At 43.3% G+C, this 13,734-nt stretch overlaps 1 protein-coding gene across 2 annotated transcripts in view; it reads left to right on the top strand.

Annotated features, from left to right (window-relative positions):
• The window catches only part of nxph2a (neurexophilin 2a), a 133,128-nt gene extending 119,671 nt beyond the window's left edge, over positions 1 to 13,457 (top strand). For both annotated transcript variants that reach the window (XM_048533784.2, XM_048533786.2), the window contains one exon: positions 12,066 to 13,457. In XM_048533784.2, the coding sequence (XP_048389741.1) occupies positions 12,066 to 12,815 (750 nt within the window). In that variant the 3' untranslated portion in view covers positions 12,816 to 13,457. The remainder of the gene's footprint in view (positions 1 to 12,065) is intronic.
• The last annotated feature ends 277 nt before the right edge of the window (positions 13,458 to 13,734 follow it).

The following is a 13,734-nucleotide window of genomic DNA, read 5'->3' as shown; positions in this document are numbered from 1 at the left end:
GAGTAGTATTCAAAGGAAACATTAATAACTTTCCAGTCAGTTGCTGATTGACATCTATTAGCACTTGCTGCACTTGGAGAACTGTTTGAATCGTTTCTGTTGTTTAAAGTTGCTGAAATCAACTTTATTGGATTGTCACAGCACAAGCTGAAGAATTTTATCCTGAACTCATGGATTCGGCACAAATTTATTGCTCCCAGATAAGTGTGCAGTTGTTTGTATACAGTCCAATAGGAAGTAAAAACAAAGCACTGAGGATGCTATAGAAACAAAGTGTATAGAAACTCAACAGCTCTGGCAGCATCTGTGGAGAGAAAAATAGAGTCAACAGTTCGAGACTGAAATGACTCTTCTTTGGAGCTAAAGTACTATGTTTCCAAGAAGACTCATATGAAACTCGATACATTAACTCTGTTTCTCTCTCCACAGATGCTGCCTAAGCTCCTGAGTTTCTACAACATTTTCCTTTTTTATAAAGCAACAGGGAGAATGAGCAGAGATGTCACAGGGTAGAACAAGCTGCTGGAAAAAGGGTGCCAGGAGGTAAAAGTCTAATTCTGTCGACCAATCAGGGAGCAATTCTAAAAGGCACTCTTTTCTGCTATCCTGATGCACTTTGTATGGTACAATCTGCTTGAAGAGCACGCAAAACAACACTTTTCACTGTATCTTGGTACATGTGACAACAATGAACCATGGAGAGGAAAGCTGCCTACTGGCTGTGGGCTGTTGTGAAGAAATCATCTTGGCCTCCAGCTACAAGCTGAGATGAACAACAACATTTGATTGAACCAGTCAGTCAGGGAAATGGTGAATGTTGGCTGCCCTGTTGAGAGCAGGACTGGCACCACCTCAGCCCCCCGCACCCAAACATGGAGGAAGGAGAAAAGGCAATCCACATACTCCCTTCTAAACCAGGGTTGTTACACTGACAAATTCCCAGTCCTCTGGAATGCTCACTAACTCCAGTGACACCTGAAACATCACCCCCAATGCCTCTATAATCTCCTCAGCTATCTCCTTCAGAACTTGCGGTGTCCTCCCTCTGGTCTGGGTGATTTATCCACCTTCAGACCTTTCAGCTTCCCCAGCACCTTCTCTTTTTCCTCCACACTCACATCTACCTCCTGACTCTTTCGAAGTTCTGGTATGCGGGTTGTGTCTTCCACTGTATATATTGATGCAAAGTGCCTATTCAGTCACATTGCCATTTCTTTGTTCCCCATTTCTAGTTCCCCAACCCCATTTTCCAGTGAACCAATGTTTATTCTTACCTCTCCCTTTGATATATCTAAAAAAGCTCTTGCAATCTTCCGATATTTCACTAGCTGACTTACCCTTTTATTTCAACTTTTCTCCCCATATTGCTTTTCTCTGGTTATCCTCTGCTGGTTTTTAAAGTCTTTCCGCTGATCATCACTATATTGTATGATTTTTGTTTTGCTTTCATGCTGTCCCTTATTTCCCTTGTCAGCTATGCTTGTCTTGTCCACCCCTTAGTGTGTTTCTTCTTCCTTCGGATGAATTTCTGTTGGGCATCCCAAATTGCCCAGAAACACCTGCCATTGCTGCTCTACCATCTTCCCTGCTAGGGCCCCCTTTCAATGAACTCTGGGCAACTCCTCCCTCATGCCTTTGTAGTTACCTTTACTCAGCTGTAATACTGTTACATCTGATTCAAACTTCTCCCTCTCAAAACACATGGTGAATTCTATTGTACTATGGTCACTGGCCCCCGCCTTACATCAAGCTATCTAATCTACTCTGCCTCGTTACACATCACCAAATCCAGATTGTCTGTTCCCTAGTGAGCTGTGGTAAAAAAAAATCTCGTAGACATTGCACAAGTTCCTTTTCTTGGTATCTGCTGCCAGTCCACCTGCATATTGAAGTACCGCATGATTAATGTAATAGTGCCGTTCTTACATGCCTTTTCTATCTCCTAGTTTATTTTCTTTCCCACATCCTGGCAACTGCTAGGAAGCCTGTACAAAAGTCCCATCAAGGTCTTTTTTTGTCTTTGCAGTTCCTCACCTCTATCCACACAGATCCTATGCCTTCCAAAGATGTATCACTTCTTGCTATTGATTTAACTTTATTTCTTTACCCACCCCTCTGCCTCTCTGTCTGTCCTTTGATAGGATCCTTGGATATTTAGTTCCCAACGCTGATCCCCTTCCAGCCACATCTCTGTCAAACCCACAACATAGTGCCTGCAAATTTCAATCTGTGCCACAAGCTCATTCACCTCGTTTCAGATAAGGTGTACATTTAAATAACTGGACTGCGGAGTTTTCCAGAAATTTCTAATTTTGTTTCTGTCAGTGACCTATAATAGATAGTTAAATTAACAGCTATTATGAACCATTAAACTTACAGCTTTCCTGTGATGTCACACTTGGTTTTGAAGCCTGATCTGCTTCAATTTATTCTGTTAAAAAATTCTTACCTCTTCCCCTCTGCACCGAATTCCCACACTGTCTCCAAAGTCCCCGAAACTTAAACTCACTTGAGTTGCGTCTCACTCCGGAAACGATCTTCCTGACAATGCAAAGATTACTGAACAATGGATGTTCCGACAGCCATTTTCCAAACTGTTCTAGAGCATGAAAGGCTATCTGGTAAATATGACTCTGTACTTTGAAAACAAAGAAGCAGGGATATGTCAGGAAATTGTATGATACTTTATCTTATCACAATCAGAGTTTATAACAGATTTATATGCAGGAGTTAATTGCACTTCCCTCCCTAATTGTGGATGTGCTTATATTTATGGTCAGCAGTGGTTCAAGAAGTCATGTCACCATCATTTTCTCAACGGCAATTTGGGATGGGCAATAAGTGTTAGCTCAGCCAGCACTGCCTGCATACAATGAAAGAATTCACTTTAAAACATCAGGGATGGGTAGGATAGAATACTAAAGAACTTGCGTACTGAACCTTAGGAGCACAAAAGCTGACGTTTCGAGCCTCGACCCTTCATCAGAAAAGGTGATGAAGGGTCGAGGCCCGAAACGTCAGCTTTTGTGCCCCTAGGATGCTGCTTGGCCTGCTGTGTTCATCCAGCTCCATACTTTGTTAGAGATAATGGGAACTGCAGATGCTGGAGAATTCCAAGATAATAAAATGTGAGGCTGGATGAACACAGCAGGCCAAGCAGCATCTCAGGAGCACAAAAGCTGACGTTTCGGGCCTAGACCCTTCATCAGAGAGGGGGATGGGGAGAGGGAACTGGAATAAATAGGGAGAGAGGGGGAGGCGGACCGAAGATGGAGAGTAAAGAAGATAGGTGGAGAGAGTGTAGGTGGGGAGGTAGGGAGGGGATAGGTCAGTCCAGGGAAGACGGACAGGTCAAGGAGGTGGGATGAGGTTAGTAGGTAGCTGGGGGTGCGGCTTGGGGTGGGAGGAAGGGATGGGTGAGAGGAAGAACCGGTTAGGGAGGCAGAGACAGGTTGGACTGGTTTTGGGATGCAGTGGGTTGGGGGGAAGAGCTGGGCTGGTTGTGTGGTGCAGTGGGGGGAGGGGACGAACTGGGCTGGTTTAGGGATGCAGTAGGGGAAGGGGAGATTTTGAAACTGGTGAAGTCCACATTGATACCATATGGCTGCAGGGTTCCCAGGCGGAATATGAGTTGCTGTTCCTGCAACCTTCGGGTGGCATCATTGTGGCAGTGCAGGAGGCCCATGATGGACATGTCATCAAGAGAATGGGAGGGGGAGTGGAAATGGTTTGCGACTGGGAGGTGCAGTTGTTTGTTGTGAACTGAGCGGAGGTGTTCTGCAAAGCGGTCCCCAAGCCTCCGCTTGGTTTCCCCAATGTAGAGGAAGCCGCACCGGGTACAGTGGATGCAGTATACCACGTTGGCAGACTTTGTTATCTTGGATTCTCCAGCATCTGCAGTTCCCAATATCCCTGCATACTGAACCTGTTCTCTAGAACATTTTTCTGAAAAACAACAGAGGGTTAAAACTCATTGTGGATTGATTATATGGATTTTCAAACAAAAACACACCTGATAAAGTACCACACCAAATGCCTAATGCGATGATAACGACAAAAGAAATTATGCAGACTGTCACCAAAAGCATAAAGAGGTTGGAGATCAGAAAGGTTTAGCTGGCAGCAAAGCCAAGTTTCTCATATTGAGAAACAATGATGAATGGTGTTTCAGAAGGATCTGTCCTGATCCACTATTATTTATGTACGTAAGTGAGCTGACCTTGGGAATTGAGGGAGGATATCAAAAGCTGCTGTTAACACAACATTGAGAGGTGTGGTAGAAAGGATTGCAGGAGCAAGATAAGAGGAGCAGGATGGACAGAAACAGTTCAGCTTGCAAAAATATGCAGTAATTTTAGAAGTAAAGGAGAGAAAATATGTACACCTGAAATGGTGAGATTTAATGTGGAATCGAAGAGTGGGGGTATTTCAATGTGCAAATCCACAGGTCACTAAGGTGGCAGCGCAAGTCGATGCAACATAAAAATGTAAAAGGAATCTTTGGTTTTGTACTTAGAAGCATACATTGCACATCAAGGAGGAAACGTTGAACTTTTATATAATTTGGTGTGCAATTTTCAACCTCCCTTTATAAGAGGATATAAACGAAATGGAAAAAGCACCACATAAATTTATTAGGTCTTATAGAACTTTGGGATACGTTACAGCTACCTGGAGCCTCAGTTGAATATCTTTTTACAAGTGGACGCTTTCAGCAATGCAGCTGCATTAAAGTGGCATCTCAGACCAAATAGTCAAATTATGAATCTGGTCCTGAAAACAGAGGTAACCCAGAGGTGAAGATGCTAGCTACTGAGTCAAGCTGAGATGACAGCGTGATGGAAATTCTGAGTACATTGGTGCTGTAGGCTCATTATTACTCGGAACTGATTAGACATTTGTCAGAATCCATTCCACACAGAGCCCTTGCAGTCGGCAGAGAAAGACTTTCATCCTGTCAACGTGAGCTGCATTCCAATTCAACTAGCATAGCTATGAAAATTTTTTTTGCCACTTAGTCCCTGTTTTGTACTATTTGAAACCTATTGGCACGTTGCTACAGTATAACTGAATATATTCAATCTTGTCCAGACACTTTGCTGATTGCTCTTGACATTTTATAAAAATGATCTGCAGTGCATGCACTTAATGGATTCTCAGGCCTTTTTCTATATGCTGCAGATTATTCTGGGAAAGTTGCCCCTTGTAGTACTGCTCACTGTGGTGTTTACTAGAAGGCATTAATCTTTGCTGCTTCTTTTTATGCACCTCATCTGTTTTTATGCCAATCATCTGAATAAGATATTCTTGTTTCTCCTACGTTTCACCTTTTTCTCGATGAGGGTATATATTTATTTTTGCATTTACAAAGAGGGAAAATGAAGCCTTTGCCGCAGTAACCTTGGATCACTGAAATTTGTTGTAAATATTGCTCGCTCTGGTTTTCAACAAACATTCATATGTTGCTTTACATCAACTTGTGTAAACACAATTCAGTTGCATTGTGTGATCTTTGCACAAGTCAGCTAATTGAATATTTTTCTGATTTTTTTTGATTCATGTAATGAGGGCATTGCTGGTTAGGGCAGCACTTATTGCCCCTTGCTAATTGCCCAGAGGGCAGTTAAGCATCAACAACATTGCTGTGGATCTAGAGTCACCAGCAGGCCAGACCAGGCAAGAGTGGTTGATTCTTTCCCTGAAGGACATTATTGAACCAGATGGATTTTTCCTGGCAATCAACAATCAACCTCTGGTTATCATTAGATTCTTAATCCCAGATTTTTATTGAATCCAAATACTACCATCTGCTGTGACAGGATTTGAACCCAAGTGCCTGCATTATCTGGATTAACAGTCCAGCAATAATATCACTAGCCTGTCACCTCCCCTGTAAAGGATTTATCCTATACCACTGCCTTTTCTGTCGTATAATGGTATATCCTGTGTGTGTACTGCAAGTTTAGGTTCCCTACACAGAAGATAGACCAGAGAAGTTAAGTATGTTGTCCTTCTTAATTCCAGAGAATTTATTTAGCCCAGGAACTAACGGTTGAATTTTCCCTCAAATCTCAAAACAATGACATCAGGATCAAGTGGGTTCCCTGAGCCCATACATGTGAGAGAACAAGCCAATTTAGTAATTTTCTGGGAGACAACATCATTACTGGCTGTCTGTTGCAGCCCTCTGTCCATGAAGAATGGCAAACTGGCAGCATCTCTGATACTTCAACAGTGCCACTGAGGGAGGTGGATGCTGCTGACATAGAAAGAGATGACCTTAAACACCACAGAGATAAGTTAAATTGACAAATAAAATTCATGCCACACAAATGCCAGGTAATGACTATCTTTAACAAGAGAGAATTTAACCATCCTCCCTTGAAATTCAATGGCATTTCCACAATGAACTTCCCACTATTAACGTCCTGATCGTTTCTACTCACCAGTAAATGAACAGGATTCACTGCACTGTGGCTACAAGAGAAGGAGAAGGACTAGGAATACCATAGTGAGTAACTCACCTCCTGACTGTCCTCAGCTTGTTCATCATCTACAAGACATAAGTCAGAAGTGTGATGAATACTCTCCAATAACCTGGATGGGTGCAGCTCCAACATCATTCTTGACACTATCCAGGACAAAGTTTGGTATCACATCATCCACAAGCATCCCTTCACCAAGATACACCGTAACAGCAGTGTGTACTCTCTACAAGATGCACTATGGAAATTCACCAAGCATCCTTTGACTATACCATCCAAACCATGTATAGATCCATGTAGGACAATGACAGAAGAAACCTGGGAACACTATAATTTGCAAGAGATAATTGGAACTGCAGTTGTTGGAGAATCCAAGATAACAAAGTGTGGAGCTGGATGAACACAGCAGGCCAAGCAGCATCTCAGGAGCACAAAAGCTGACGTTTCGGGCTTAGACCCTTCATCAGAGAGGGGCATGGGGAGAGGGTTCTGGAATAAATAGGGAGAGAGGGGGAGGCGGACCGAAGATGGAGAGAAAAGAAGATAGGTGGAGAAGAGAGTATAGGTGGGGAGGTAGGGAGAAGATAGGTCAGTCCAGGGAAGACGGACAGGCCAAGGAGGCGGGATGAGGTTAGTAAATAGGAAATGGAAGTGTGGCTTGAGGTGGGAGGAAGGGATAGGTGAGAGGAAGAACAGGTTAGGGAGGTGGGGACAAGCTGGGCTGGTTTTGGGATGCAGTGGGGGGAGGGGACGAGCTGGGCTGGTTTTGGGATGCGGTGGGCGAAGGGGAGATTTTGAAGCTTGTGAAGTCCATATTGATACCATTGGGCTGCAGGGTTCCCAAGAGGAATATGAGTTGCTGTTCCTGCAACCTTCGGGTAGCATCATTGTGGCACTGCAGGAGGCCCATGATGGACATGTTGTCTGAGGAATGGGAGGGGGAGTTAAAATGGTTCGCGACTGGGAAGTGCAGTAGTTTATTGTGAACCGAGCGGAGGTATTCTGCAAAGTGGTCCCCAAGCCTCCGCTTGGTTTCCCCAGTGTAGAGGAAGCCACACCGGGTACAGTGGATACAGCATACCACATTGGCAGATGTGCAGGTGAACATCTGCTTAATATGGAAAGTCATCTTGGGGCCTGGGATGGGGGTGAGGGAGGAGGTGTGGGGGCAAGTGTAGCACTTCCTGCGGTTGCAGGGGAAGGTGCCGGGTGTGGTGGGATTGGAGAGAAATGTGGAACGGACAAGGGAGTCATGAAGAGAGTGGTCTCTCCAGATAGCAGACAAGGGTGGGGATGGAAAAATGACTTGGGTGGTGGTGTCGGATTATAGATGGCAGAAGTGTCGGAGGATGATGCGCTGTATCCGGAGGTTGGTGGGGTGGTATGTGAGAACGATGGGGATCCTCTTAGACCGGTTGTGGCAGGGGCGGGGTGTGAGGGATGTGTTGCAGGAAATGCAGGAGACGCGGTCAAGGGCATTCTCGACCTCTGTTGGGGGAAAGTTGCGGTCCTTGAAGAACGCGGACATCTGGGATGTGCGGGAGTGGAATGCCTCATCCTGGGAGCAGATGCGGCAGAAGCAGAGGAATTGGGAATAGAGTATGGAATTTCTGCAGGAGGGTGGGTGGGAGGAGGTGTATTCTCGGTAGCTGTGGGAGTCAGTGGGCTTGAAATGGACATCAGTTTCTAGCTGGTTACCTGAAATGGAGACTGAGAGGTCCAGGAAGGTGAGGGATGTGTTGGAGGTGGTCCAGGTGAACTTGACGTTGGGGTGGCAGGTGCTGGTGAAGTGGATGAACTGTTCAAGCTCCTCGACGGAGCAAGAGGCGGCGCTGATACAGTCATCAATGTAATGGAGGAAGACGTGGGGTTTGGGGCCTGTGTAGTTGCAGAAGAGGGACTGTCCCACATAACCTACAAAGAGGCAGGCATAGCTTGGGCCCATGCTGGTACCTATGGCCACCCCCTTTGTTTGTAGGATGTGGGAGGAATCGAAGGAGAAGTTGTTGAGGGTGAGGATGAGTTTGGCTCGGTGGATGAGGGTGTTGGTGGAGGGGGACTGGTCGGGCCTGCGGGACAGGAAGAAGCGGATGGCCTTGAGGCCATCTGCATGAGGAATACAGGTGTACAGGGACTGGACGTCCATGGCGAAAATGAGGTGTTGGGGGCCAGGGAATTGGAGGTTCTGGAGGAATTGGAGGGCGTGGGTGGTGTCACCGCCTCCCTAACTTGTTCCTCCTCTCGCCTTTCCCCTCCTCCCACCTCAAGCAGCACCTCCATTTCCTACCTCCTAACCTCAGCCTGCCCCCTTGACCTGTCCATCCTCCCCGGACTGACCTATCCCCTCCCTACCTCCCCACCTACACTCTCCTCTCCACCTATCTTCTCCTCTATCCATCTTCAATCTGCCTCCCCCTCTCTCCCTATTTATTTCAGAACCCTCTCCCCATCCCCTTTTTCTGATGAAGGGTCTTGGCCCGAAAAGTCAGCTTTTGTGCTCCTGAGATGCTGCTTGGCCTGCTGTGTTCATCCAGCTCCACACTTTGTTATCTAGTACTCTCAAAGAAACTGGCAATGTAACCATGTATATCGGTTTTGGAACAGTTGTAGGGTGCGGGGTACACCTAGTCATTGGCAAAATCCTAGTGGGTCCACTTAATGGTCCCTAACAAGATCCTACATCGTGCAAATTATCAGCAGTCTACCTTTGTGGTTTGGGTAGCTGGCACACAACTTTACCCTGAATGATACTAAGATACCTCCCAAGTGCCAAAGCAACATCCAGGAACCATGCGCCCCCCCCCCCCCACACACACACACACACACACACACACACACACACACACACACACACACACACACACCCCCCGCTGCCCGGTCATCACTTTCACTCTTATCAGGGAGTAAAATTCAGCTTTATGTTATTTTTCTAATTGCTGAAAGCTTAGCCTTACAGTTTATGTGTCAATTGTTTGTTTTGTCCCAGTACTGTATAAATTCTCCTTCTCACAAGCTCTTTTCTCCAACATTTGATTATTAAACATTTACTAGTATCACAGACAAATAGTTGATCGTGTGGACATTTTCCTTACTTGTATCTGTTTATGGGTGCTGGTTTAAGTTATTAAACCTTTAACGTAGCATTAACAAAGGGTCAGGATTCTGTGGGGATTAGTGATAATGGGAACTGCAGATGCTGGAGAATCCAAGATAATAAAATGCAAGGCTGGATGAACACAGCAGGCCCAGCAGCGTCTCAGGAGCACAAAAGCTGACGTTTCGGGCCTAAACCCGGGTCTAGGCCCGAAACGTCAGCTTTTGTGCTCCTGAGACGCTGCTGGGCCTGCTGTGTTCATCCAGCCTCACATTTTATTTTCTGTGGGGATTACACTAGTCTCCTTCCATAATTACAGTTGGAGATTGCCATTACTTCCAGAAAATGATGGATGCAAGGTTGTGCTTAATCTCTTCCCTTCCTAGAAATTTCCCTTTGTCTTTTATGGGACTTCTTGTTTTGATTCATTATTATCACATGTATCTAGCTGCAATGAAAAGTTTTGTTTTGCATGCAGTACAGGCAGATCATACCATACAAAGTCCATAAGGATAATAGAACATACCAAGGAATACAATGTTACGACTGCAGAGAAGGTGCACAAAGAACGAGATCAACATTAAATGTCAGATTTGAGAGGTCCATTCAGAAGTCTGATAACAGCAGGGAAGAAGTTGTTCTTGAATCTGTTGGCCTATGTGTTTTAGCTTTTGTATCTTCTATTCAATGTAAGAGGTTGGAAGAGATTATAACCAGGGTGGGAGGGGTCTTTAGTTATGTTGGCTGCCTTTGGAGGCAATGAAAAGTGTAGATGGAGTCAATGGATGGAACACTGGTTTGTGTAATGCGCTAGGCTGTGTTCACGAGCCTCTGTAGTTTCTTACAGTTCTAGGCAGAATAGTTGCCATACCAAACCATGATGCATCTAGATAGAATGCTTTCTGTGGTGCATCAATAAAAATTGATAAGAGTCTTTACGTGACTCCTGAGGAAGTAGAGATGTTGTTGTGCTTTTTTGACCATCGCATCAATGTGGGTGGAACAGGACTGATTGGTGATTGCCACTCTTAAGAAACCGATGCTTTCGAACATTTCTACCTCTGGCCATCCATCACTAGGAAGATAGTAACTGGATCCAAACATTCTCAAATTTATGAGCTCCCATCACATTGGCTAGAAGAGGCCCTGGTGTATTAATCGTGACTGGTGTTGATTTGAGGTTTAAAGGACTTACATGATGACATATGCATTTAGCAGTCGCGTTTGAACTCAGCAAACAGCATAGGCCCCTGAAACGTTATATCTTTTTTTCAAGAAAGATTTGGTCTGAAAACCTGGGGTGGGGTGAGTTTTGGACAGCCCTCCTTTAAGAGGCAGGGAGACAGCAGATTTTCTGGCGGACAGATACCAAGGATATGCTCATCTGGTCCATATCCGAATGTTAATTATGTTGTTTGGCCATGTCCATAAATTACCTCGGAGGTTTTGCTAGTTAAATAACAATGATGTGCTGTTTCAGCTAGGGATTCTCCCTCACAAACATTAATGGATTCATCCTCCATGGATCGGCCAAATTACCAATAAAGCATCTGTCCTGCTGCCTTTGTCCCCTAATTCTAGTACACTAATATTCCTGGGACTAAACCCACAAGCTCCAGCAGCATCAATCCTGTAGAATCTACTGGGCACAATCCTAATTGTTATGATTGAATTTCAACCTAAAATAAAGTATTTCAGGTCCAGTTCATTTATTTATTCCAACTATCTTTTTTGCAATGCAGTGCGCTTAACCCAGCAACACCATGTGGGTGGTGAATTGGCTTTGTTTTATTCATGAGGGATGTGATACACACATACACCCACTTAGTTCTACCCTAATTATCAACCATAAAACTTCCATCACTGTCTTTGGAAAGACATCCAAATGCAATGATAAACAGAGGTCATTGTATTTGTGAAGCAATGGTTTATAAAAGAAAGATAAATTATTGTGTCATCTGTATATGGTAATGATTTCTTTCTGCTGTAGTAGTGAGTGTAATGATGCAAGGAACTTATGGCATTAAAACCAAAACAAAAAGACGTTTGTTGGCTTTTCAGAATACAATACCTGTAAAGGAATAATTGTTCGTTAACTGAAATCATTATTTTCAATCAATTTTTTACTACTTTCGTGGGCTTTGAAAATATCACTTCTGCATAGTGAAATTAGAGGGTTATCAATCCCCAGTTCTCACACAAAATTAAATAGTCAATTTTATTTCCTTACAGGATAGATTGTTAAAAAGAATACACATCAGCTTGTAGGAGACACGAGCTAAATTTAGCTTATCCACACAACTGCTCCCACAGTATTCACTGGCTGTCTGTTCATAAGTGTTCATAGAAACTTTACAATAATTGGAAATGTTTGGTAAAAATCACTTACCCAACTCCAGAACACAAAAACTATGCACCTGAAGACTGAATTGGGAGAGCTAATTTGCTATTTGGACTTGATTGATGCTTTGTGTTTTTACTTGTAGGTCACCTCTCATAAGAATCATCTGGGAAGAACACTGGAACTACTGGAATTAAGAGACAAGGCAGCAGGAGAAACACTTGCTGATAATTTGGCTGACCCACAGAGGGTAAATCCATTGCGGCTGTTTGTGAAGGAGAGTCCCAAACTGAAACAGGACATCACTGATACTTCCCGTGTTAAAGCTTCAAATGACTTGTGGGCATGGTTAAACAACCTAACAGATATTCAGGAATCCCATTCACGGACCAAACGCAGACCCATTGTTAAAACAGGAAAATTCAAGAAAATGTTTGGGTGGGGAGACTTCCATTCCAACATCAAAACAGTTAAATTGAATCTTCTCATTACCGGCAAGATAGTTGACCACGGGAATGGGACTTTCAGCGTTTACTTTAGACACAACTCGACTGGTCTTGGGAATGTATCTGTAAGCCTGGTACCACCATCCAAGGTTGTGGAGTTTGACTTCTCCCAGCAGTCAACGCTGGAGACCAAGGAGTCCAAAACATTCAACTGTCGAATCGAGTATGAGAAAACGGACAGAGCGAAGAAGACTGCACTATGTAATTATGATCCTTCAAAGATATGCTATCAGGAACAGACCCAAAGTCATGTTTCCTGGTTATGTTCAAAACCATTCAAGGTTATATGCATATATATAGCTTTCTACAGTGTAGATTATAAACTTGTGCAGAAGGTTTGCCCCGATTACAACTATCATAGTGAAACCCCTTATTATTCATCTGGTTAACAGAATACCCGTGGCTTATGTTGTGTGAAGACCACCCCTCTGTATGTAACTTATTTATACATAGTCAATGTCATGGAATAATAATGATAGTAAATGTTTAAGACAGGCGCCTCTGGTTTGATGCAGCCGTTACCCCAAAGGGAGCATCTGATGGTGTAAATGCATGATGAGCATTTGTAAAATGAAGTGGCTGTTATAAGCAGTCCTCACAGCAAGAACAAAATTAAAATATGCAGTTATAAAAATAATAAACTTTATCTTTGAAACTTCAGCTCAAGGCTAAACTGCATATTTATATTTCAAATACTGCTCCCTATACAAGAATGAGCAATTTTCTAAATGTCAAATTTGCACATGAATTGAAGAATGCAATCTTTATAGTTTGTTTTCCTTCTGTAGGGGAAATAAAAAAATACAAGGTAGTTTCAACTAGCCAAAACATAACATAGCATTGTAAGAAAACACATTTTAAATGTACAATATAGTGTGTTTTGTAAATGTTGTCCTGTAAAATTGTTTCTTTCTCAAAGGCTGTTTGTGTCAATGAAATATTGAAATTGGGAATAAATTAGAGGACACAACGAAAGCAACTTAGTAAATCAATACTCTGTTCTCCATTTGTTGTGCAGTCCTTCAATAAAATGTCACATGGTTTCATCTCAACATGTCTTTGTATTTTCTGAACGTATTAAAATGAATTGGGGTTCATAATGGCCACAGCTTATTAAATTAATATAAACATATTTTTACAAATTTTAAGCAGAGTTTCAAACAAGAGGAAGTCTACTTCCTTTAATCATCCTGTAATTACACTAATTTTAATTCATCTTTGCTTTGCACTTCACTGTAGGCCTGAGTTTTAGTTTCAAAACAAAATCAGAAGCAATATTCTCTCTATAGTTTCCTTTTTTAAAATCTA

This window comes from Stegostoma tigrinum, chromosome 7 (genome assembly GCF_030684315.1).
Source record: "Stegostoma tigrinum isolate sSteTig4 chromosome 7, sSteTig4.hap1, whole genome shotgun sequence".
Lineage (NCBI taxonomy): Eukaryota > Metazoa > Chordata > Chondrichthyes > Orectolobiformes > Stegostomatidae > Stegostoma > Stegostoma tigrinum.
The sequence above is the reverse complement of the archived record's forward strand: the minus strand, read 5'-3'. Positions and strand labels throughout refer to the sequence as shown.